This window comes from Dama dama, chromosome 17, assembly GCF_033118175.1.
Source record: "Dama dama isolate Ldn47 chromosome 17, ASM3311817v1, whole genome shotgun sequence".
In the NCBI taxonomy this organism is placed as follows: domain Eukaryota; kingdom Metazoa; phylum Chordata; class Mammalia; order Artiodactyla; family Cervidae; genus Dama; species Dama dama.
Genome location: NC_083697.1, coordinates 43111715 through 43139387, shown reverse-complemented (window position 1 = coordinate 43139387; position 27673 = coordinate 43111715). Strand labels below are relative to the sequence as shown.

The following is a 27673-nucleotide window of genomic DNA, read 5'->3' as shown; positions in this document are numbered from 1 at the left end:
TGAATTGAGTAGTTGCAACAGATCCTAAAGCCCACAAAGCCTAAAATATCCTGACCCTTTGCAGAAAAAGTTTGCTGACCCATTTTTACTGGTAGAATTTTGATGTGATGTGACTAGAAAAAAAATTATTGTCTTTTTTTTTTGTTTTTAGTAAATTAAGATTATTATATCCAGTTCATTCCCAAAACCCATCCACTCCCTCCCTGTTGTCCACTCCCTCTTTCCACACAATCCACTACATTTCTGACATGTAGTTATTTTATTTTTTCTTATCTTCCTGGGACAAGACCTGTCTGTATCCAGCAGAGTGGTGCTGGGGGAGCCATCAATGCCAGTTTTGTTCTGTTTTGTAAATCTTTATTCTCTCCCTGCAGCCTCCAGACCTGCTTTGTCTATCTGAGGTAAGTGGTTCAAGGGTCACCCTTCTCTTCCTTAACCAGCTGCTACCACCTGTTAGAGATTTATTTCAGTGCTTCACACCTTAAATTCCTGCCTCAGATGTTCTCTTCTCCGCTTTTCTACCCTTTTATCTTCTCTATTCATTTAGTAATTCAAAATCTTTAGTTCAGCCCTCATGGCTACTGTATTTTTCTCATTTGTCCTATACTGAGCTGAGTATTCTGTGATTATCATAATAAACAGCCTACTGAATTCACCTATTGTTTAATTACAAACAACAACAACAACAAAGGCAGAGCAGGTATCTGAATGATTTCATCCTGCCATGTTTTTTCCTCCTTGTTTTTGTTAATTTTAAGCAAGACCTTGGCTTCATTTTTTCCCCTCCAATTCCATTTCTAGGCAACCTGGAAAATTCATTTGTTTGCTTCTTTGTGTGTTATATAAATGTATAGAATGATAGATTTTAGAAACCAGTATCTATAGACCCCATTAATTTATTCTTTCAAAAATTTTTGTCTCCTGTGTTCCAGGCAGTATGGTAGTCATATGGAATATGAAGGGGGACAAAACCAGATGTCAGCTTTGGAGAGGCAGACATTTGAGAAAACTTAAACAGATCTTACAAGTTCTTAATTCATAGGTGGTACTATGAGAATGGGCTTCCGTTTTAGCTCAGTCAGTAAAGAATCTGCCTGCCAGTGCAGGTTTTCCGGGTTTGATCCCTGGGTTGGGAAGATCCCCTGGAGAAGGAAATGGCAACCCACTCCAGTATCCTTGCCTGGAAAATCTCATGGACAGAGGAGCCTGGTGGGCTGCAGTCCACGGGGTCACAAAGAGTCGGGCACGACTGAGCGACTAACATTTACTTACTTACTTACTATGAGAATTCCTTATAGGGAGATCTTATCAAGTCAGCAAAGTGAAGGAAGGCTTCTCTGAGGAAGTGTCCGTTGAACTGAGCTGTGAAGAATGAGTAGGCATCAACTAGGCCAAGTGGCAGAGAATGGGGAGGGGAGGAATGACTTGCCAGGAAGAAAGGAGTGAATGTGAAAAAAACATGAGGCTTGGTATTCCTCGTGGAATTAGAGAGATAAGACTTGACTGGTGTGTCTTGAGTCAAGAGAGAAGGAGGAGCATGATGTCACATGTGAACGTTGAAGAGTATGTCAGGGGCAGACCACGCAGGTTCTTAGAAGCCGTGTTTGTGTCCTTTCAGTGGCTGATTTCACTCCACTAGTCAGGCAACACCAGTGCCTATCCGGGGACTCTACTGACCCAGGTTCTAAGAGGACATTCCATTTTTTGGTGGCAACACAGTTGTCTCCGGTCCTGTATGGCCTCTAGGTATTTTCCATCTGGTCCTTCTCAGTGGTCTTTTTCACAGCCTTGGAAAACATGTATGTCTGATCAGTATTGATCTGCAGACTCACAGGGAGCTCTGGAGCCAGCTCTCTCTGCCCCTCTCTTTCCTGTACTCCACACATTCTAGTCACCCTGGACTCCTCTACATCTAAACTCTGTCTTCCCTTTTCAGGAAGATTCCCAAGCTCTGTTTGGGTTCCTCCTATATTGCAGTCTGGAAACTCTCTAAGCAGTAAACCATAGCAAATTTTAGGACTTATCACCTTTTATTTCCTTTTTTTCAGGAATCACAGTCATCTCTACTTTCTGTCATCCTTTATCTTAGAAACACTATTTCATTTATTTAGTTTGCTGTTTATAAAGTTAGAGGGCAGATTCTTCTTGTTACCTCATCATGGTCAGAAAAAAAGTCCCAGATTAACTTTTTAAGAAATATTTATCCAACTGCAGTATGCTAGGTGATAATGATAATATACTGAGCAAGACCAACAGGGATTTATACTTTCATCAAGCTTGTATTTTATTGGGAGGGGGAAAAATAGAAAACACAGGCAGTGGTAAAATCTGATGAAATTAGGTGATACAAGGATATTTTTGTAAAGCTGCTTTAGGTTTAGTACTCAGAAAAATTGAGATAACTAGAATATCATTGATAACAGAAACTGAGTATGGATGAGAGCTGACAGTATAAAAAAAGAAAGCATGGGACTCAAACTTGAGAAGTGGCAACATGCATTAGCCAGGTAGAGTGGGATGACTTGAATTGACAGGAAGAAGCGAGGAAAAGCAGTACTGAGTCTCAAAAAAAAAAAGAGTATGTTTAGAGATTTATTGTCTCACAGTTCTGGAGACTGGAAAGTCTAAGATCTGGAGGATGCTGTTTCTGGTGAGAGCTCTCTTCCTGGCTTGCAGGACACTCTCCCATTCTATGGTGTCTCCTTTTCAATAGGAACTTCAGTCCTGTTGGATTATTGTTGTTGTTGTTCAGTCATGTCTGACTCTTTGCAAACCCCATGGAGTGCAGCACACCAGGCTTCCCTTTTCTTCACCATCTCCCAGAGCTTGGTCAAACCCATGTCCATCGAGTTAGTGATGCCATCCAACCATCTTGTCTTCTGTCATCCCCTTCTCCTCCTGCCTTCAATCTTTCCCAGCATCAGGGTCTTTTCTAATGTGTTGGGTCTTTGCATAAGATAGCCAAAGTATTGGAGCTTCAGCTTCAGCATCAGTCCTTCCAATGAATATTCAGGATTGATTTCCTTTAGGATTGACTGGTTTGATCTTCTCGCAGTCCAAGGGACTCTCAAGAGTCTTCTCCAATACCACAGTTCAAAAGCATCAATACTTCAGCACTCAGCCTTCTTCTTTTTTTTTTTTAATCATCCAACTCTCACAGCCATACATGACTAATGGAAAAACCATAGCTTTGACTAGACAAATGTTTGTTGGCAAAGTAATGTCTCTGCTTTCTAATATGCTGTCTAGGTTGGCCATAGCTTTTCTTCCCAGGAGCAAGTGTCTTTTAACTTCATGGCTGCATCACCATCTGCAGTGAATTTGGATCCCAAGAAAATAAAGTCTGTCACTGTTTCCATTGTATCCCCATCTATTTGCCATGAAGTGATGGGACTGTGGTTTTTCCAGTGGTTAAGTATGGATGTGAGAGTTGGACTATGAAGAAAGTTGAGCGCCGAAGAACTGATACTTTTGAACTGTGGTGTCCTCATTAGAAGAGTTGACTCATTGGAAAAGACTCTGATGCTGGGAGGGATCAGGGGCAGGAGAAGAAGGGGACGACAGAGGATGAGATGGCTGGATGGCATCACCGACTCGATGGACATGAGTTTGAGTAAACTCCAGGAGTTGGTGATGGATAGGGAGGCCTGGCGTGCTGTGATTCATGGGGTCGCAAAGAGTCGGACATGACTGAGAGACTTAACTGAACTGATGAGACCAGATGGCATGATCTTCGTTTATTCAACATTGAGGTTTTTTATTTTTTTATTTTTATTTTTATTAGTTGGAGGCTAATTACTTTACAATATTGTAGTGGTTTTTGTCATACATTGACATGAATCAGCCATGGATTTACATGTATTCCCCATCCCGATCCCCCCTCCCACCTCCCTCTCTACCCGATCCTTCTGGGTTTTCCCAGTGCACCAGGCCCCAAGCACTTGTGTTTTAAGCCAGCTTTTTCACTCTCCTCTTTCACTTTCATCAAGAGGCTCTTTAGTTCCTCTTCACTTTCTGCATAAGGGTACTGTCATCTACATTTCTGAGGTTATTGATACTTCTGGCATCTTGACTCCAGCTTGTGCTTTATCCAGCCTGGCATTTCGCATGATGTACTCTGCGTAGAAGTTAAATAAGCAGGGTGACAATATACAGCCTTGACATAATCCTTTCCCAATTTGGAACCAGTCCATTTTTCCATGTCTGGTTATAACTGTTGCCTCTTGACCTGCATGCAGGTTTCTCAGGAGGCAGGTAAGGTGGTCTGGTATTGCCATCTCTTTAAGAATTTTCCACAGTTTGTTGTGATTGACACAGTCAAAAATTTTAGCATTGTCAATGAAGCAGATGGTTTTCTGGAATTCTCTTGCTTTTTCAATGATCCAGTGGATGTTGGCAATTTGATCTCTGGTTCCTCTGCTTTTTCTAAATCCAGCTTGAACATCTGGAAGTTCACGGTTCACATACTGTTGAAGGCTCACTTGGAAAATTTTGAGAATTACTTTACTAGCATGTGAAATGAGTACAATTGTGTGGTAGTTTGAGCATTCTTTGGCATTGCCCATCTTTGGGATTGCAATGAAAACTGACCTTTTCCAGTCCTGTGGCCACTGCTGTGTTTTCCAAATTTGCTGGCATGTTGAGTGCAGCACTTTCACAGCATCATCTTTTAGGATTTGATATAGCTCAGTTGGAATTCCATCACCTCCACTAGCTTTGATCATAATGATGCTTCCGAAGGCCCACTTGACTTTGCACTCCAGGATGTTTGGCTCCAGGTGAGTGATCACACCATTGTGATTATCTGGGTCGTAAAGATCTTTTTTGTATAGTTCTTTGGTGTATTCTTGCCACCTCTTCTTAAAATCTTCTGCTTCTGTTAAGTCTATACCATTTCTGTCCTTTATTGTGCCCATCTTTGCATGAAATGTTCCTTTGGTATCTCTAATTTTCTTGAAGAGATCTCTAGTCTTTCCCATGCTATTGTTTTCCTCTGTTTCTTTGCATTGTTTACTTAGAAAGGCTTTCTTATCTCTCCTTTCTTATCTTTGGAACTCTGCATTCACATGGATATATCTTTCTTTTTCTCCTTTGCCTTTCACTTCTTTTCTCAGCTGTTTGTAAGTCCTCCTCAAACAACTGTTTTGCACTGTTGCTTTTTTTTTTTTCCCCCCCTTTGGAATGGTTTTGATCACCACCTCCTGTACAATGTCACGACCCTTGGTCCACAGTTCTTCAGGCATTCTGTCTATCAGAGCTAATCCCTTGAATCTATTTGTCACTTCCACTGTATAATCATAAGAAATTTGATTTAGGTCATACCTGAATGGCCTAGTGATTTTCCCTACCTCCTTCAATTTAAGTCTGAATTTGGCAATAAGGAGTTCTTGATCTGAGCCACAATCAGCTCCCCCGATCTTGTTTTTGCTAACTGTATAGAGCTTCTCCATCTTCAGCTGCAAATAATATAATCAATCTGATTTCAGTATTGACCATCTGGTGATGTCCATGTGTAGAGTCATCTCTTGTATTTTTGGAAGAGGTGCTTGCTATGACCAATGCCTTCTCTTGGAAAAACTCTCTTAGCCTTTGCCCTGCTTCATTTTCTAGTCCAAAGCCAAACTTGTCTGTTACTCCAGGTATGTCTTGGCTTCATAATTTTGCATTCTAGTCCCCTATGATGAAAAGGACACCTTTTTTTGGTGTTTGTTCTAGAAGGTCTTGTAGGTCCCCATAGAACCATTCAACTTCAGCTTCTTTGCACTAACGGTTGGGGCATAGACTTGGATTACTGTGATTTGAATGGTTTGCCTTGAAAATGAACATAGGTCATTCTGTTGTTTTTGAGATTGCACCCAAGTACTGCATTTAGGACTCTTATTGACTGTGAGGGCTACTCCATTTCTTCTAAGGAATTATTGGATTATGGCCCTACCCTATGACTTCATTTCACTTTAATTACTCCTAAAGGCCCCATATCTCTTAATATATAAATCTGAGGATGGGGGATTGGAGGGGTGGTGGGAAGGGAGGGGGACACAATCCAGTCCCTAGCAGAAGAAACAGCCAAAAATGTTGAATGTTGTTAGGAAGCCAAAAGGTCAAAAAACTAAAGATCCTTCGTTCGATTTATTTCACTGGTGACTTAGTGCTGTTTTCATGGAGTAAAAGCCCTGGAAGCTAGGTTGCCTGCTGCTGCTGCTGTTGCTGCCAAGTCGCTTCAGTCGTGTCTGACTGTGCGCCCCCATAGACGGCAGCCACCAGGCTCTGCTAACCCTAGGATTCTCCAGGCAAGAACACTGGAGTGGGTTGCCATTTCCTTCTCAAATGCATGAAAGTGAAAAGTGAAAGTGAAGTCACTCAGTTGTGTCCGACTCTTAGCAACCCCATGGACTGCAGCCCACCAGGCTGCTCCGTCCATGGGATTTTCCAGGCAGGAGTACTGGAGTGGGGTGCCATTGCCTTCTCCGGGAAGCTAGGTTAAAGAATAAGAGGTATAGAAAATGGTGATAGCAAGTATAGGACAGCTCATTAAAGTAATCTGACTAAAAATAGTCAGTTCAATTCAGTCACTCAGTTGTGTCCGACTCTTTGTGACCCCATGGACTGCAGCAAGGCAGGCCTCCCTGTCCATCACCAACTCCCGGAGTAAACTCATGTCCATTGAGTCTGATGCCATCCAACCATCTCATCTTCTGTTGTCCCCTTCTCCTCCTACCTTCAATCTTTCCCAGCATCAGGGTCTTTTCAAATTAAGTCAGTTCTTCACATCAAGTGGCCAAACTATTGGAGTTTCAGCATCAGTCCTTCCAATGAATATTCAGGACTGATTTCCTTTAGGGTGGACTGGTGAGATCTCCTTGCAGTCCAAGGGACTCTCAAGAGTCTTCTCCAACATCACATTTCAAGAGCATCAGTTCTTTGGCACTCAGCTTTCTTTATAGTCCAGCTCTCACATCCATACATGACTACTAGAAAAACCATAGCTTTGACTATGTTGGCAGAGTAATGTCTCTGCTTTTAATATGCTGTCTAGGTTGGTCAAAAGATTGGGTGAAGCCATAGTTGTTTTTTTAAGGAAGGAGGGACCTTGCACTTGTTTAAACATGATGGTGAGGATCCAAAAGAGAAGAGATGGTCTATTAGTTATCTATTGCCACAACTTGCTACATTTTACAAACCACATCAAAACTCATTAGCTCAAAGTAATTTAAGTATTTGAGTCAGTGATTGGCAAGTATGACTGGAGGTTCTTTGGATATTGGCTGGGCTCCCTCCAGTGTCTTGGGGTTAGCTGGCAATCGAGTGGAACAGCTTAGCCCTGCTCCTTGTGTCTCAGAGCCATCCAGCAAGCCAGCCAGGCATGTTCTCAGGGCGGAAGCAGAGGTGTAAAAGTGAACATAAATGTCAAGTTTCTCAACTTCAGCTAGCGTCATGTTTGCTGTTTATAAATAGCATGTTTGCTATTATCCCATTAAGCCAGAGTACATCACATAGGTGGGTCAGGATGGGAGGGCATGGTCAAATAGATAGGGCAGAGTGAATACAGTGATGGATGAAGAACCAAAGTCATTAATGTAATTAATCTGCCACAGATGTTATATTTAAGAAGGGTTGGAACCATTGATGATGATCATTGATAAGTTCCTGAGAAGGCCTATGGGAACAGGATCAAAAAACATTTACATCATGCCAGGTTCTGTGATTGTCTACAGTTAATTGGCATTATTTTAGATAAACAGCTTCCTAATTGCTTTTACTTTCATATTTACTACTGAAATTTTATATTTTATTTATAAAGGTATCTGAATCATGTAGTTTCTGGATATTTGAATGCCTATTTTATATACTGCTTTAGGCACAGTTGTACTAATACGCAAGTTCACTAAGAAATTCAGGGATCCCTACAAGACTGAGAATCACTTCTAAATCACATAGCAGTGCAAACTGTTCATTGAATCCTGAAGAAAATTTGTTTTGTACCCTTGATCTGACTATAGTTTCCTTCATTCCATTTAGCTAAAAATTCAGGTAGATATCTCACTTCTTAGTGAAATGATTAAATTCTAAATGTCATCTTTTCAATTTTTGATTATTTCGGTTTGCTCTTTAATAATCATGGTAGTGCTAAGTAAGCACATACTGCTTGTGTGATCTTTTATTGAAAATGTAATTTTTCTAAAATTGGTAGCAGCAAGTTGCAACTCTAGGATTCTTTTCTAAGACTTGGCTTTCAAGGTCTTGCTCCTAAACACCTGGTTCTTCTGCTCCTCCAGATAACCATATCAAATAACCAAAAGCAAATCCAGAGAAATGGCTGACTTAAAATTTCCCACTTTAACAATCTGCCAAAGCTTTTAAATTCATCAGTGTCTTACCAAAAGGCAATTTTACTCTTCAGATAAATTACATCTTTTAAAAACAAACAAATACAACAGCTGTACAACCTAACACTCAGTTTTCCAGCAAGAGAAAGGATTTATTTGGTCATGTTAAAGCTCATGGTTGACTAGTGCACCATGTTTACCTGGCTGCATTCTATAGCTTTTTTACATTTGATCCTCCTCAAAGCCCAGAGATTCAAAATTAACCTGCGGTATACAAATTATTTGTTTAGTCACTAAGTCATTTCTGACTCTTTTGCGACCCCATGGACTGTAACCCATCAGGCTCCTCTGTCCATGGGATTTTCCAGGAAAAGAATACTGAAGTGGGTTGTCATTTCCTCCTCCAGGGGGTCTTCCTGACCCAGGGATAGAACTCAAGTCCCCTGCATTGCAGGCAGATTCTTTACTGCTGAATCACCGGGGAAACATATGGTAAAAATTGCAAAAACAGATTATATATGTATCTGCCATAGTTTATCCCCACACATGTAATGTTTTATTTTGATTTTTGTTATTAGTACTAATATTCACATTTATTGACTCCTTACTATGTGTCCAATTGGGCATATTACATGCATTCCCTATACCAGGTGCTTTATTTACATAAACTCGTTTAATAATCACATTACCCTTAAGATGTGATATTCTATCTTTACTATCCAGTTAAATTGAAGCTTAGAGGCTAAGGAGTGTACACTCAGCAGGTGAGTGATTTGATTTAGGATCAGAACTCAGGATCTAAAATCTCCTTCTGTCCCAATTTCCTGAAATTCTTATTCCTAAAGACCTATTTCAAATGTTAATCAATTTCTAGGATTAATCTTTCCCTTCTCTGTAATCCCTTTGTCCTTGGTTACTCCTTTTACTGCTTTTAATTCTGGTATTTTATGAATACTCCCTCCTCCCCACCTGCCCTGCCCACCACCTCCTTACCAAGCTGCAAAACCCTTTAAAACAGATACCAGCACACACTTTTATATTCCTAATATATTAGGTAGATATTGTTAAGGATTTTACTTTACTTACCAGCAGACCTGGATGGTGAACACATGCCAGCTCCATGTAGAACTGAAACATTTTTTTCGTGTGGCAGGGTCCTATATTGGCCTCCTAGAACCTAAGAACCATCAAATTTATATTCCAATAGACCAGTGATTTCATTTTTGTTACTTACTACTGAAAAACATGGGAATACACCTGTCTACTTCATGAAGGTTCTCTGCTCTAGTTTTGCACATTGACAGCCCTTTCATGTTATTTGGACAGATTTGTGGAGAGATCAGACCCAAAGATAGTGCTGAGCTGTAACAACTATCAGTGAATGGTTTTTTTTTTTTTTTTTTACTGAATTTCAGTCGGTAAAGAATGCCTGCAATGCAGGAGACCCGGGTTTGATTCCTGGGTTGGGAAAATCCCCTGGAGAAGGAAATGGCAACCCACTCCAGTATTCTTGCCTAGAGAATCCCATGGACAGAGGAGCCTGGCAGGCTGCAGTCCATGGGGTCACCAGGAGTTGGACACGACTTAGTGACTAAACTACTACTACAATAGAAGACACAATTTCCAGAGGAAAATAAACCAAGTCACCCACTGGCATTAAATAAGCTCAAATTTGATGGTTTCCTGGACGTTATAGTAACTATTCAAATTCCAAATCAGAGTTGCCTATCCATGCATATAGCTTGACTTCTTTCTTCCTTTGAAAAGATAACTTGTGTTCCCTGAAACTCAACCTAAAGAACACTCATGGTAGCTCTCATGTCAGTCTGTGCCCTGACATTTTCTTCTCACACTGAGAAATTAAAAGATATGACTAGCAGCTCCCTCTTTAAAGAAAATTCATGCTATAAACATATAGGTCTCTTGGATAAGGTTATGGCTGTAGACCTGACATGGAAATTAAGTATTTTAAAGAAATAGATAAGTAGGTAGTAACAAGGGAGAATCATGACAGAACACAACCCAAGAGTCAGCATGCAGGATAGCATAAACAGATCATAGGCCCTGAAGACTCACTCAGTTTTGTGACCTTGGGTCAGTCATTTTACTTCTATGAGCCTCAGTGGATGATTGTTAAAACTGAATGAGGGAGGTCAGTGTAAGAAAGGCTTGTAGCATCATGCCTGGTATATAGCAACTGCTTTATAAGTGATACTTTTAGACTTGTCTTGATTACGCTAAAATGTTTTCTGCAATGTGACTGGCTTAGTTTATTGTCTATATGACAGAAATGAACCATCACATACCTCCAGTAATAAGTAAAACAAATTTAAATTATTAGAGTTGTATATATGAAAAAATATTTTAGAATTATCAGTAATCATTAATCATTAAACACAAATAACTATTTGGATTTCCATGACTTAAAAAATTATTTTTTCCTTTCATACTTTCCAAATGCACATGTTCTGTAAACCTTTATTCAGATGGTGGAGAGGGGCTCTGTCTTAGGGTGAGTGAAACTACTTAAGTATTGAAAATAGGCTGAGCTGTCTACATAATCATTGCAGGCAACCTTTGCCCTTATTCAGTCCTGTTTCTGATGATCTAATGAGAGTCAGTCAACATGCTTTAAAAACCAAATGGAGGTATAGACAAATGTAAAGGCTTAGTTTAACACTACATACTTTGGTGAAAGGGGGGGAAGCTAGGAGAGGTACTTATCCAAAGTAAGGCCCTGTCTATATCAAATAAAGAACCCAGATGGTACGTAAGGCCTGAATAAGGGCTGTGTTCTGTTCTTAGTATTCTGTAGATCACAGGTGCCCAAATTTTGAACACGTTGCTTTTTTGGTAGGTATGTATTAATTAAACATGTCAATCTGTATGTGGGTACTAACATTTATTTCTTTTTCTTGACTGATATTTTCTTTCCATGCATTTGTATAGTTTTGTGCACCTCTGGAGTTTGTGTTCCCAAATTTGGAGTTTACTCTCTAAAAAAAGTAACTTTAAAAATTTGTCTTTAAGTATTGAAAAGAACAATAATATAGTTATTGAGTATTACTCTGTAATGAATACTTTGTTAAATAGCAAAAAGAAAACAGAAGAGAAATTTTTATGACCACGATTTGTTGCTCCATGCCATTGTTTTCTTATTTGGGAGTTTGATACCTGATAAACATACCTACCAAGATACCTCAATTAATATCATTGTGTTTGTATAGCTTCCTTTAGAGTTTCTCAAAGAGGCATACATCAAACTGTGTTTTGAAAATACCAATAAATATGAAGACTGGCAGTCCTAGGAGGAAGTAAAAAATTACTGTCATTAATCATATCTCTAAATTTTGGCTTTAAGTGATTTACTGTCTTTGGTGGTCTTTTAAGCTGTCATTTTGTTTCATATCTATAAAAATTGAAATCATGTCATTCAGTGATACAATGTGGGAGAAACTCAGTGAAAATATGATAGTTGTTAAAATACTGTTTAACAGGTGAAATCTCTGGTTTATGGAATGACAAATGAGTCAGTTGTTTGAAGTTGCAAGGAGAGATCAGGAAACTGCTAGCGAAGTCTGGATGCTGCTGCCATTTACCAATTCTAGTAAGCCACTTTACTACACAGCTAAGCTTCCTCTTTACTCACGGGCAGAATCATTGACACACAGTTAGAGAAAGCTTAGGAATGATGAGCCCAGTTGAACTCATCAGTCATGTCAAATGAGCTAATGTATATCAAGCTGTTTCTAAACATAAGGACTTCCATCTCAAGATGTGAATTGACTTTTGTTAATATTACTTAAGACTTGGGATTACATGTGCATCACATGTGGAGTGGCTAGCTACCTTTGGACTGTTAAGTCTGTGATTTTAGAGAAGATTCTCATCAGAGCTAGTAGATGAGCAAGAGCGAGGACTGTATTTCAGCTGCAGTCCTGCGACTTGATTTTATTTGTACTGTAACTCTGTGACTCACTTTTATTGTCTCTTATGGGCTTACAGTATACCAGCCTTGCTTGGTTGTTAATGAAATGTGAGATAATGCATGTGAATGTGCCTAGAATATGGTAGGCATTCAACAGAGGTTAATTCCTTCTTGTGGTCAAAGTGTCTGTCTGTGATCCTTGGAAGGTTAAAGGAAAAGTTAAAAGGGTTCAATTCGGCCAAGCTCAGTAGGTCAAATATCCTGAGGGATACTGATGAAATCCATATATGCTATTTTTTGTCCAGGGGTATCTGAGTCAGTTCTCAATTACTTATGTTGCATTCAGTTCATTAAGGCAGCAGGAGCTAAAAAAAAGACACAAATGCTGTTTAGAGGTCCAAATGGTTAAACTACTGAGTTTTCTAAGGTTGATCATTTCTTTGAAATGAAAGCAGAACTAAAGTGCTTTACACTTTTCTTTTCCAGCATGCTACAAGTGAAAACTGATGAGAAACTGAATTTGTCTGATGGGAATACAGCAAGTTGCCCTCTGAGCCCCATTAAGATGTGCCTTAATCATCCCATTGAATGGAATCTGAAGTTGACAGCAGCATCTCTCGCAAGCTGTACAGTTCATAACCAAAATCTCAAAAGTGAAGAGAAATAGATTGCAGTTCTTCTTGCACTATCCTTATTTTGTAAATCAACATTCTTTCTGCCAATAGCATTTATTGATTTTGAAATATTTCTGGTCTTGTGATTTGTCTATAAAATCATTAGCATTAATCATTTTGATTATATTCTTTGTATTTTTTACATGTTTTATGCCAGACCATTGTGGAATTTTGCAGTACAAATGGATTTTGATGTTTCTCTTTTTAATGGTATTTTGTGAATTTTTTACACCCTAAATATATAATTGTCCCCAGTTTTATTTCTGTACACAAAGTCTTAATATATAATGCATTGTGAAATTTAGAAGGCTAGTGTTGTAAAGATTTCTGATGACCTGACCCATGAACGGTTGTCTAACAGGTGGATACCAACTACCTCGAAGCAAATTGGTAAAAGGCAAAGGTATCTCTTAGAAGTATCTCTTTCAAAGTTATATATGTATAGAAAATTGATCATAGTTTATCATCAAGTGTTTCACTCATAGGGAGAATCTGATCAGTTATTTCTCTGTACTTTTAAACCTATGAAGTCTGTGGGCTTTAAGAGCAATGGCACAACTGCATGTTTACTCTTCAGCATATCTGTGCCTCTTGCAGATAAGAATACTGTTTGGTTTTTTGTAAGTTATCAGTTTTGAATGAAAAATGGCAAATGGATTTACATCTATTGATTTTATTGTATTCTAGCCATTTATTTTAAAGTGTATATGTCCTAAAATGAGGATAATATTCCTTTAGTAGTACAAAGCATAGCTTCATCATTGGCTTATGTGATTGTGTCTAAAACTTGAATAGTAAGAATACTCAAAGTTTGGTGCTTAAAGTTATTTTTCCCATGCCAGAGAAAGCAAGCTGTGGTATGGGGGTCCATGTAAGTATGTAAGAACATGGCTGATTCCCTTTGGATAGCTATGGATTAAAAGGGATTTAGTTTATTGAGATTCTAAAGACTTTTACTTATGGCATACCTTTTAAGACCTTATTTATCCCTACTTACCCCACCCCCCAAATAATTCTTTAAATGACAGGGATTTAACAAAAAGGCTTACATAAAGAATTTGAAGCACAGGAAAAGACAGCCAAGATAATGAAAAACAATCATCTGTTTTTCAGTTTTATGTCACCACCGTATCTTCATTTTCCTTTTAGCTTAATAAGCATTCTTTGTAACTTCTGGGCTCCTTTTATATTTCTAAGTTGTATAAAGCATTTATACATATGTAACGTGGCAATCTGGCCCAGAAAAGCACAGCAGTCTTAACTTCAGCTCCATCAGAGTACATCACCTTAAAGAAATGGCCTCTCAGAAATAAACCTTAAAAAAAGCACAATTATTAAAACAGATCCAATGTTAGGGTATTTCTATTCTGAATAATAGGATTATCAGAGGGTAAAAGATGTTTTGTTGGATATTAACACAAGGAAAGAGGACTGATTTGGCAGAGTAAATTTCTTAAGTCAGGCAAGTGCCAATTTTATTCAGAAAATAAATTTACAGTTGAAGAAATAGTGCTCATAAATTAGTATCTAGTGAACTTCCTGTCACATTCTTTTCCTACTAGTATTTTTTAATTACTCACAATAAATATTTTGTTACATCCCAAACACAGAAAACCCCATCATTAATATGTACATGTGAACATCTCCCTAACAAGGAAGCATCGTAACATAAGCAAACTTGGGTTCTCACATGCAAACACTTTGGGGAAAAAAAATCACCCACATAAGTAGCATTATCAAAATATTTTAAAGTGTAAGGATCACAAAGTTATCAAAATGATAACTTGAACTTGGATGCTGGGGACTCTGGTTCATCATACTAGTCTTCCCTGGAAATAAGCTTATTTCTGGCTAGTTTGTGGTATTTATTTGTCCTTAAGATGTCATTTTTAAAATGTGTTCTGCAGTGTTATTATCTATGTTGGATATGACACAGCTAAGTCAAGTTTCTCAAAGCAAGCAGCCAGCTAGTTACACTTAGATGTTGCCCATATGCCATGATTTTAAACATGAAAATTCATAAGGATCACCTGGGAGGCCTGTTAAAAGGCAGGTTCCTGGGCCCACCTTAGATTCTTATTAAATCCATGGTTGATAGCAGATGGAGCAGTAAGCACACTTATAGATTCAATACAGGATAAAACAATGTGGAATCGCACACCGGAAATTTCTACAAGAATCAGACTTTAATTTTCATACAAGGATAACTTTATTAAAGCAAAGAACTGAACATAATTTTAAAGGCCATTTCTCAAAGGACTCCACCTCCATCATTTCTTCTCCTAACTTTTATCTTCATTGAGAAATTGTGCAAGGTTAAGTTTACTTTTTTCTAGTGCTGCTGTTTTGGCTCGTCTTGGTAATCTCATCTTCATTTCTGATTCTGGCTCTGGAACTTCATGATCACTAAACAGATGTTGAAACACACCAATTTAAATATAAGCTTTAAAACCAGTTTATTTATAAATAAAACTTTGTTTCTGTCATTCTATCAGTGTGTGATTGATATCCTGACTCCATTGAGCTTAAAACTAAAATCTCAAAACCAAGAAACACTGACTGGCTATCCAGCTAAGTGAACCATGGAAAACCTAACTAATTTCTTTTTATATCTACATTGAACCTGGTCTTATACAGAATAAAGCAAAAAACAAAAATTTAAATTTCTATAATGAAGCTTATAATTAAACAGGAATCATAGCAACTGCCCAAGAATTTTATGGGATATTCAAGTAGTGAAAAAAATAAGTTCTATTTATTTGGGCAAATAAATTCCTAAAACACTAAACAGCAAGTATCCCCAAAAGATATTTTCAATTTAATCAAACCTTTAAAATTACATACTGAAAATATATACATTTTACCTATGAATGAACGAACACAAGACAGCTGTAAACATTCAGCTTCCAACAGAGGCTTATTGGCAGAAATCAAAAATAAGTTACACCACTGACACCATCCAAACTACAGGCAAAATTATTCTATCGTTATAAATGTAGAGGACCCAAATCTAAGCCTCAGTAGTTTGCCAATTCAAATACAGAGATGTCATACATACGTGATCTTTTAATTACATGAATAAATGGAAATATAATTTGAAAGAACATAAAAATAATTACATAGTACTAAAAGTCATGTCAACCAATAGGAAAAGCACACAAACCAGAGGAAGTCAAATACTCCTGGATAATCTAAAAAGCTATACATTTTCAGATTATCTTGTTATATATTCACAGTATAAGCAAACTACAATTTTTTTAACTTCTAGATAATTTTTTAAAAATGAAGATAGGCTTCTTTACATATTCTAGATGTACATGGCATACCTTTCAGAGTTAGCCTCAGCCTCAACAGTCTGACGTCTTCTGTTCGTTCTAGCTGAAGCTATCACTTTTCTCCGTCCTTAAAGACAGTATATAACTCATTATCAATTGCTCATTTTAAACCTACCACAGAGAAATGGAACCCAAGTAAGATTAAAATTTTACTAATTTCTTATGTAAGCTCTGACAATAGGCAAGGAAAAAGATGGAAACTGAGTTATACGGAGGCGAATTTTGTTAAATTTATTTGGGGAAAAGCAGCATGTGAAAAATGCTACATAAAGAGTATACCCCTTATGGCACAAGGTATATATAGATCTAATGATAAGGTTAGAAAGATAGATTAAGTCCATAAAACAGGTCCTAAAGAAACAGAACTTTAATCAGTAAGGTAAGGTTTCTTGTAAAATACTTAAATTTTATAAGAAAATATTCAAATTACAAGGTCAATTCAAATGTGTGTCCTACAACATTTTAGAATAAAATTAAAGCCTTTATATGCTGGAGGGGGTTACAAAAGTTCTACCTGATAGAAAATTACAAAGTTACAAAGTAAAGTGGCCTGTGATGATCCTCATTTATGATAATAAAACATCATACATAAATGAAGTTTGAGCTATTAAAAAAAATAAGAGGTGGAATTCTTGTAATATATCTGACTAAAAGCAATCTGGATCAAAGCCAAATTATTCTGTGTGGTCATTTGGTTGAAATTTATATACCATACATATTCAAGTGAGACTTTTTGCTTTTGTTTTCTTCCAACATTACATATTTGCTTGTAAACTTCTAATGCAGTTATCCCTAAGAAAACATCCAACAATATGGGACTAATGTGGAACAATATCTAGCAATTAGCATTCAAATAACTGGCTCCAAAACAATATCATGGCCAGATTCCATTTAGAAATAATTAAATCTTAGTAGAAAAGGGCTTCAAAAAAAATTTTTTTAATGGTTGACTCATGAATGGAATTATTAGCATTCTTTAGTTTGCTTGGATGTGTTTTCTTATTCTTCTGTAACAAGCATGCATTGCTTTTGTAATAAGAAAATAATAAAAGATTAAAAAGACCTTGATTTTCAGATTTTTTTTCTAAGTGACCCCTAAACAGTCAACATTTACTTTATTCCAACAAATCCCTTATTGTTGGATATCCCTTGGAAAATTTCTTGGAAAATATGAAATAAAAGGAAAATAGAAGCCCAGAAAAATACTAGGAGGATAAAAGGAACAAAAATGCTTAATCATATAAAGGACAGACAACAAACAACTGATAATATAAATAAATCTTAGTTTAACCCAAACAGTCCTTTGCAATAGATCTTTTGCATCATACTTCTTTCAATCAAAAGCACTTGAAGCAACAGATATTACCTTTTTTAGACACAAGGTAAAACCTAATATAAGCTGAAACAAATCGAAAAGAAATTTATGTTAAGACAATGAAAAATCTTTACACTTACCTAAGGAAACAAAGTATTTCATTGGATACCAAAACTGAAAAGTTGTAAAGTTAGACAATCCATATTACCTCTGTTGGTCTTTTGCTGAGTGGATTTCATTCGAGTTACTTTTACTTCCTTGACAGGAGTTATGTATACATCTTTATTCTTTTCTATTAAAGGAAATAATACAATTATTAAAAATAGCCTCATAAAATATGAGCAAGTCAGTGACAATCAGTCCCAACAGCAGCTACTGAAATGTACCATAAATAAATGTCGCAAGTGTGAACACTGGCAAATAAGCAAGCAAAACTCTTAGGAACATTGTAGGCATGGTATTATGGTGAGAAATGTACACAAAAAAATCTATACAAGTACAATAAACACTTATCAGTAATAATAATACACTTTCCCAAGTGAATTTAATTAGAAAAACTTTTCTTCCATTTCTGACATCTATCACTTTATATGTTAGAGGAGGAGAATCTTATACTCAGGTTACGATATCGTTACCATCTTCACTCTGAAGAGCAGTCATAGTTGTGATGTCATCCTGTGCTGCTACAGCTTGGTCACTATGTTCTTTAATTCCTTTTTCTAACTGAATCTTGATTTTCTCCAAAGCTCTTAGACATGTTCTATCTTTTACTTGCTGTAATAGAAAAAAAAAATTTTTATGTAGCATATTTTTTAATGCAGCATTTTCTAGCCTTTTAAAAAAACTATATAATGATAAAATTAACAAAGCATTCTAAAAATTCTATTATATTTATGAAGGAAATATTTACTTTAAGAAATGAGCACCAAGTACTAATGTATGTATAAATCAAATATAATGTAAATTCTACTTTGATAAAAAAAACATATACACATTAAGAGTGACTAGAAACTACTTACTTCCTGAATCTCATTCAACACAACCAGAAGATCTTTAGCAAGATCGTTACTGAGTTCTAAAGAACTCAAAGTTTTCGTATAGACCCGAACTTCTGGTGAATGTGGACTTGTTAGGATCTCACTGCAAATTTTCATAGCCAGATTGTCATGAACTGTTAAGGCCTGGCAAATCAAGAGAAAAATACTGATAAATTGAAATGGTATCTTTATAATACAGTCCTACATATCATTTCCAACTAATGATCTTGTCATAATCCCAAAAGGTCTAAAACAAAATTAACATACTCCTCCCCATGTGAGCTCCCCTTCTGATAGTAGATGCTGTGGTACAATGTGTACTGAACCATTCACTCTCCAGGCTACCATGAGTTTTAGAGGCTAAAAGTTCCCAGGTGTAGACTGAACCAGACTGAAGACAAAATAATAGGCTTTGCTTAAGATCACACTTCCTCCCCAAGAGTTAATCCACACTGAGTAACTGGTAGATGTACAGGTACACAGCCCAGCCTTATCTCAATTCTGGACAAAGCAAAGAACAATCCCAATTCTGGAACTTCCTGTGAGATCAGCTGAGGCCTTAAGACTGCATGACAGTTCAATTTCTTCCTCTGCCCAATCTATTTCCTTCACTCCTCCAAGATGTTGCTCATCAGAGTACACCCTAATGTCAACAGGTTCTTGAGGTCTTTAGTCACCATCACCTAGGACCTCAGAGTTATCTTGGATTCCTCCAATTCCCCTGCCTCAAACAAAACTCTTTCTCCTAGGCTTCTATACCAGCAACTTTTTTTCTGTCAATTTCTACTACTTTTTTCTACTACTTTTTACTACTACTTTCTATTCTCTTTCTACAAGCATTTATCTCCAAAACCAATTTTTAACTGCTCTTTATTAATATTCTCTATTCCTCTTACCAATTCACCACACCTAATGAAACTGACAATCAAATTAATCTTCCCAATAATGACTGTTATCCCACTAAGCCTTTCATTATACTCTCTGCAAATAGAGTCAACTCCAAATTCCCTATCCTAATGTTCTGCCCTAACAGGCCTATTCAGGATCCTTAGCTATAATGATTTTTCCAGTTCCCCAACATGACTTGTAAAACCAGCTACATTTGATCATCTGTACTGAGTCTTTTTCTCTATTCAAACCACTTCTCAAATCCAAACAAGGCCTAAGTGAAATTTCTCAGCGAGATTTAAAACTAGTAATGCTGAACTTATCATCCAAACCACATGAAACTTGCCATCTTTTAAAATGCTAAAGCACTTAACTATATCACTGACCCTTACTATATTTTGTCTTAATGTTTGTAATCTTCTTTCTAATAACATGTAACTTAGTAACTCAAATGAGGTATGCAGTCACTAAATATCAATTAAAACAAGACCAATACCTTCAACTTAATACACTGACATCTGAAATAATTCATAACATTAATTTTCAATATGGTGAATGTTTGATCAAATGATATTAAAGGATTAAAAACCAGTTTAATTTAATTTGTGGGAGAGTATGCACTAACTGTATCTTCTCTAAATTAATAACAAAACTAAGCTTCAGGTGAGTTTCATCCTTTGAATTCCCCTTCCCTGTATCAGAAACATAGCAGGTAAGTCCATAATTGAGCATCCAATGAGCCCTACATAACAGGTCATTATTCAGAATGAGTAACAGCCAGCATGAGGTAGGGAGCAGATGGTAAAAATGATGAATTTTTGGTAATTTCTGTTCAGTAGCAAAAATGTTAGCATTTTATTTTTATATGATTATCTCCCCATTTCCCAAAAGGCTTTTTTAAATTAAAATGTAGTTAATTTACAACATTAGTTTTAGGTGCATAACAGTTATTCAGTATTTTTATAGATCATACTCCATTTCAAATTATTTTAAAATAATGGCTACATTTCCCTGTGCTGTATAGTATATCCTTGTAGTTTACTTTATAAATAGTAGTCTGTGTCTCTTAATCCCTTATCTCTGTCTTATCCCTCCCCTCTCCTCTCTGATAACCACTAGTCTCTATATCCGTTTGTCATATTCATTCTTTTTATTTTTTAGATTCCACAAATAAGTAATTAACAGAGTATTTGTCTTTGTCTGAATTATTTCAGACAAATAAATTATTTCAGACAAAATACCTTCTAGGTCCACCAACATAGTTGCAAAAGACCTTTTTCTTTTCTTAGTGTTATGTACTACCACATACACCAGAAATCCCAAGATCAATATGCAGCCTCTCTATTTTAAAGAAACTATCAGAAGGATTATTTTACCAAAACAACAGTGACCTGCATGCTAGTTACTACCCTTACCATCCATAGGTTAATATACTCACCCACCTGATAATCTTGGGACTTCTTGGCCTGAGGATTTAACCCACTTGGTCTTGTCAAATCTACAAGTAACTCAGCAACATTAGTGATATCTATTTCAGCTAAAGGAGAAGATGCTGGGGCATTGGCCAGTGTTTTCAGAGTTGGCAGAAAGGCTTCTTCAAAACATTCCTGGTTAGTCCTATTGAAAAACAATTCAAGGTATGTTAGCAAAGAAAAAGCATATGATTCTTTAAAAACAACATTATATGTAAAACTCACCCTATCAAGATATAGTACATGTTTATCTAGGAAAGAGCCAAATAATTCAGGTAGATAGAATCTAGGTAAATTCTTCTCATTTACTACTGAAGAAAAAGAAAACTAACAACAAAATACTATAAATATGACTCATGAGGAGACTAGATTCAATTTCAAGCTGGACTTTGGTTATCAATATGACTAAATACCTGCTTGCATAAGCAAACAAGGGGAAGAACACGCCTAGGCAATGTCGAAGTCGAACATCCTCTTCAGTCACAGGATTGTACCATAACAAGACAAGATGAGAAAGAATCCTGCTGCTGACCAAAAGTCCAGAGAACATCAGCTTGGCTAGTCCTTCTGCAGCTCCTGTCCTGAGTTCAGACACCTATTAAAAATGACTTTCATTAAAAGAAAATTTTTATTTGTACTAAAACTTCCCTTTTAGGCCTTACATTGTAGCCCATCCTACAGTACTTTTATATACATTTATCCAAAATCATTCATGCTATTATGATTATTTAAAGGCACATAAGAGGCCTTTATTTCTTTTTAGGTTAAGGCTATGTGACAAACTATTAGTCTAGCTATAAATTCCCTTTCAACTCTTCAGAAGAACAAAAAGAACCAAAAGGTAATATTGTGAAACCAGAAACCAAAACCATATGTATTAAACACTTATCATGGTGCTAAGATATAGAAAACTTTCAATAATGGTCTCTACCATCAGAGAAGGTGTCTATAAATGAAAGTTCCACAGGCAGGAGTGGCAATATGTGTGAATAACAGGTAAAATGTGAATAGAAGGTGCACAAGAAGAAAAAGGCATTCCTGGTAACCAAAACTAGAAAAAAAAATGAAAAAGAGGTAGTGGTATTCAAACAGGTACAGGTACAAAAGAGTAGCAGTTAAAAATACTGGCTACTGAGCCTGAATTAAATTCAAGCCTCTGACACTTCCTAGCTGCATAATGTGATCCTATGCATATTACTTAATTTCTTTGTGCCTCACTTTTTTCATATATATAAAATGGGTAACAGAAGTACTTATCACAAAAGACAAAGAATATATGTAGAACTCTTAGAAGCGCCATCCACACAGTAAACCCTTAACAAATGCCAGTGATTATTTTTATTACAGATAGAAAGTAAGTTTTCTTAGGAATCAGATTAGAGAGACCTTGAAAGTTAGGTAAAGAAATTCACCCTCAATGAAGTAGGATATAGTTGAAGATTTTTGAAAGAGTACTTAGACAAATGAGATTTCAGGAAAATTATGTTGACAAATCATAGATTATTTAACTAAATTCTGTGACGTATATGCAGACTACATCCAAAACGCTGGGCTGGATGAAGCACAAGCTGGAAACAAGACTGCCGGGAGAAATATCAATAACCTCAGATACACAGATGACACCACCTTTACGGCAAAAAAAAAACAGAGGAACTAAAGAGCAGCTTGATGAAAGAGAAAGAGGACAGTGAAAACACTGACTTAAAACTCAACATTCAAAAAATGAAGATCATGGCCATCCAGTCCCAACACTTCATGGCAAATAGATGGGGAAACAATGGGAACAGTGACAGACTTTATCTTCTTGGGCTTCAAAATCACTGCAGATGTGACTACAGCCATGATATTAAAAAGACACTTGCTCCTTGGAAGAGAAGCTATGACCAACGGAGACAGCATATTAAAAAGCAGACACATTACTTTGCTGACAAAGGTCCATATAGTCAAAGCTATGGTTTTTCCAGTAGTCATGTGGATGTAAGAGTAGGACCATAAAGAAAGCTGAGCACTGAAGAATTGACGCTTTTGAGCTGTGGTGTTAGAGAAGACTCTTGAGAGTCCCTTGGACAGCAAGGAGATCAAACCAGTCAATCCTAAAGGAATTCAATCCTGAATATTCACTGGAAGGGCTAAAGCTGAAGCTCCAGTAGCTTGGCCACCTGATGCAAAGACCTGACTCACTGGAAAAGACCCAGATGCTGGGAAAGACTGAAAGCAGGAGGAGAAGGGGATGACAGGATGAGATGGTTGGATGGCACCACCGATTCAATGGACAAGAGCTTGAGCAAGCTCTGGGAGTTGGTGATGGACAGGGAAGCCTGGTGTGCTGCAGTCCATTGGGTCACAAAGAGTTGGACCCAACAGAGCAACTGAACAACAGCAATGTTGACAGGCCATAGTCTGGGAATGAAAGACAAGTCTAAACTAGAGGGGACAGAAGGGAAAACAGTGGAATGAGGAAATACAAAAACTATTTCAGAAATTTTTTCCAACCTCAAAAATAAAAAGAAAAATATAGAGGTTGATAAGATTAATAAGTGCCAGAGTACTGTGGAAAGAGTACTTTCCACACACAAACTCATTTAGGGCTCAAAACCACCATGAGGGCAGAGACTTTGTTCCACCCAGCACTGTACTCTCAGGAGCATATAGTGACGGGTACATAAATGGCTGTCAAGTACTTACTGACTAAATTAAAGAACCAGCCCACTGAATAAGCATCATTTTCCCATTTCAAAGATAAAAAAACAGTCCAGAGACAATAAACACCTTATTGAAGATTCAAAGATGTTACCAGAACACAAGTCTCTAAGTCTCCAATTCCAAAGGCTGCATGCCTTTCATCTTTTTAAAATTTCTAACATAGGAATTTGAATTGGGACAGGACTTCAGGTCTTTAAAGCATGTAAAAAAAACTTGCATATGGCCTAGAGGACAATTAAGAAAGTCAAGATTTTTTTAGTGGTTATGACAAAAATAAAATCAAAGTCACAGAATCTAGTGAAGCCAGAAAGAGATTAATGAACCTGCACTATTTAAAAAAAAAAAACCAAAAAACCCAAAAAACAAAACTCATTCATCTACAGTCAAACAGTTTTCCTGTTCAAAGTTTTCTACTGACATCTATGCAATGTCAGCAAGCCCACAGCACTGGATAATTCCCAACAAGAAGTCAGTCTTATTACTTGGCTAGTAACTTAAAATTTAAGAAAATACTAATAAGGACTTATTTCCACCAATTTATAGTCAAAATGTGATGTCAAAAACTCTTACAGTAAGGAAAGACATTAAATGCTAATTTTAAAAAGGTCAACTGATCAAAAAAGATACTTACAAACATAAAACAAACAACAGAGCCCCAAAACATCTGGAATACATTGATGGGACTGAAGGGAGAAGACAGCTTGAAAACAGTAACTGAAGACATTAATATGCCGCTTTCCATAATGAATAGAACAGCTGGACAGACCAAAAGGAAGTAGAGGACTTAACACCATAAACCTACCAAATATACAAAACACTCCCCCCAACAACAGTAGACTGCCTAGTCTCTTCAAGTGCACATGGAACAGTCTCAAGAATAAAGCCTGTATTAGACCCAAAACAAGTCTCAATAAATTCATAAAAAATGACATCATACAAAGTATCTTCTCCAACTACAATGGAAAACACCTGAAAAGCATAACAAGATAACTGTAAAATACACAAGTATGTAAATTAAACAATATACTCTTACACACCAACAGGTCAAAGTAGTCATCAAAATGAAAATTAGAAACTACTTATTTAGATGAATAAAAATAAAAAACAAAAACTTTTGATACACACCAACATGTTCAGAGGAAAATTTATAGCAATAAATGTCTATGTTAAAAAAAAATCTAAAACCAATAAGCTAACTTTACATCTTAAAGAACTAAAAAAGAGACAGAAAATTAGAGGGAAAAACAAACTCAATGAAACTGGAAGTTGGTTCTTTGAAAAGATCAACACACTTGAAAAACCTTTAATTATATTGACAAAAGAAAAAAGACAAAAATAACTAAAATCAGAAATGAAAGCAGGAACATTACAGCTGACCTTACAGAAATAAAAAGGATTATAAACATAATACTAAGAACTGAATATCAACAAATTAAACAAACTAGATGAAATGAACCACATCCTAGAAACACACAAATTGCCAAAAGGGCCTTAAGAAGAAATATAAAATCTGAATACACCAATAAAAAATACATAGATTGAATAAGAAATCAGAAACTTCTCCAAAAGAAAAGTCTAAGACTAGACGTGTTCACTGATAAATTCTACCAAATATTTGAAGAACTGATATCAATCTTTCTCAAAGTCTTCCTAAAAAACAGAAGAGGAGAAAACAATTCCTATCTCAATTTATGAGGTCAGTATTACCCTGACACCAAAGGCAGACAAAGACAATGCAAGGAAACTATAAATTAATTTTCCTTATGCATACCAATGTAAAAAATTTTACCAAATTACTAGCAAACCAAATCCAACAACATATTAAAAAGATTATACAACTTAACTCAGTGGGATTTATCCAAAGAATGCAAGGGTGGTTCAATATAAGAAAATGAAGCATTATAATGTACCACAGCAATTGAAAAAAAAATCACAGGATCATTTCAACTCATACAGAAAAACCATTTGACAAAATTAGACATGCTTTTATGATTAGGGGAAAAAACCTCAGAGAAATAAAAATAATTTCTTCAAAATGATAGAGGGCATTCATGAAGAATCCACATTATAGTCAACAAAGACTGAAAACGTTCCCCCTACGACCAGAAATAGGACGAGGATGCCTTCTTTAACCACTGCTATTCAAGACTACACAGCAAGTTCCAGCAAGAACAATTAGACCAGGAAAAGAAATAAAAGATATTCAAATTGAAAAGGAAGAATTAAAACTGTCTCTTCACAGATAACTTGATCTTCAGAGAGAAAATACCAAAGAATACACACACAGAGAAACTACAAGAGTTAGCAAATGAATGCAGCAAAGTTGCATGATACAAAATTAAATCAATCCACACACAAAAATACAGTTGAGTTTCTATACAATATGAATGAACAATTCAAAAAAGAAATTAAGAAAATAATTCCATTTACAATCCCATGAACGGAGCGGCCTGGTAGGCTACAGTCCACGTGGTCGCAAAGAGTCAGACCAATGCAATACTGTAAAGCAATTATCCTTCAATTAAAAATAAATTTTTTAAAAAATGGGCAGAGGAATTGATAAACATTTTTTGAAAGGAGATACACAAATGGCTGACAGGTACATGAAAAGGCGCTCAATATCACTAATCACCAAGAAAATACAAAACAAAACTAAAATGAGGAACTTCCCTGGTAGTCCAGTAGTTAAGACTCCACCTTCCAACACAGGGGGCATGGATTCGATCCCTGGTTGGGAGAACTAAGATCCCACATGCTGTATGATGCTAGAAGAAACCTGAATACTTTTATGCAAAAAAAAAAAAAAAAAAAAAACAACCCAGCAACAACAACTGATCATACCTTGCACCATATACAAAAGATTAACTCAAAAATGGATAAAAACCAAAATGTAAAAACCTAAAAAAGAATTTAAGGGGAAAAAAAAAACCCACCACAATGAGATTTCACCTCACACTGTTAAAATGGTTTTACCAAAAAGACATTTGGCAAGAATCTGAAGAAAAAAGAACCTAGGTGCAGTCTTGGTGGGAATGTAAATTGGTGTAGTCATTATAGAAAGTAGAATGAAATTCTTCAAAACAGTAAAAACACAAATACTATATGATTCAGCAATCCCATTTTGGGGTATATATCCAAAGGAAATGAAAAGAGAATCGTGAAGACATATCTGCACTCCCATGTTCACTGTAGCATTACTTACAAGAGCTAAGATATGAAAACAACCTATGTGTCCATTAGTGAATGAATAGAGAAGCTGAGAGATATATAGTGCAATATTATTCAGCCATAAAAAAGGAAGGAAATCCTGCCATTTGCAACAACAGGACTAGACCTTGAGGACAATAAACTAAGTGAAACAGCCTGACAAATACTTTTGTTGTATCACTTATATGTAGAAATCTTTCAAAAAGTTAAACTCAGAGAAACAGTAGAATAGTGGTTACCACAGATTGATGAGTGGGGGCAAATATAGAGAGGTTTGTATAGATGAATAAGTTCTAGAGACCAAATGTAAAACATGGTGGCTAAATGATAACACTATAGTATTACTAAAATCTGCTGAGAGAACATAAATGTTAACTTTAAAAAGAAAAAAAGGTTGAGGATATATTAAGCAATTAGTTGGGATGAGGAGCAGAAGCAAAATCCTAAAATAGCAAAGAAGAATTAATATATGACCTGGTAACCCTACTTCTAGAAATATACTCAAAAGAATTGAAAACAGCTACTCAGCCATACATGTCTTCATAGCAGCACTATTCACAACACCCAAAGGTGGAAACAGTCCAAATATCCTTCAGCGGATGAATGGCTATGCAAATTGTGGTATATACATAGAACAGAATATTATTCTGCCATAAGAAGGCTTGTGACACAAGTCAAACATAGATAAATCTTGAAAAAAAACTAAGAGAAAGAAAGCAGACAGGAAGTCACATATTTTATGATTCCATTTATAGGAAATAGCCAGAAGAGTTATATCCATAGAGAC

At 36.4% G+C, this 27673-nt stretch overlaps 2 protein-coding genes across 9 annotated transcripts in view; one reads left to right on the top strand and one right to left on the bottom strand.

Moving 5' to 3' along the window:
- Positions 1–15042, top strand: part of LCORL (ligand dependent nuclear receptor corepressor like) — a 167578-nt gene extending 152536 nt beyond the window's left edge. For 3 of the 8 annotated variants that reach the window (XM_061164456.1, XM_061164446.1, XM_061164445.1), the window contains one exon: positions 12742–12897. In XM_061164456.1, the coding sequence (XP_061020439.1) occupies positions 12742–12755 (14 nt within the window). In that variant the 3' untranslated portion in view covers positions 12756–12897. Of the gene's footprint in view, positions 1–374; positions 402–11824; positions 11935–12741 lie in introns of those variants that run through there. The other 5 variants (XR_009696512.1, XR_009696513.1, XM_061164443.1 and 2 more) reach the window with 5 other exon arrangements.
- Positions 15043–15114: 72 nt separating this feature from the next.
- The window catches only part of NCAPG (non-SMC condensin I complex subunit G), a 41017-nt gene continuing 28458 nt past the window's right edge, over positions 15115–27673 (bottom strand). Inside the window, exons 15-21 of the mRNA XM_061164460.1 lie at positions 21390–21571; positions 20947–21121; positions 18599–18760; positions 18215–18353; positions 17788–17871; positions 16256–16331; positions 15115–15335 (exon numbers count right to left, since the gene is read on the bottom strand). Of these exons, the coding sequence (XP_061020443.1) occupies positions 15212–15335; positions 16256–16331; positions 17788–17871; positions 18215–18353; positions 18599–18760; positions 20947–21121; positions 21390–21571 (942 nt within the window). The 3' untranslated portion in view covers positions 15115–15211. The remainder of the gene's footprint in view (positions 15336–16255; positions 16332–17787; positions 17872–18214; positions 18354–18598; positions 18761–20946; positions 21122–21389; positions 21572–27673) is intronic.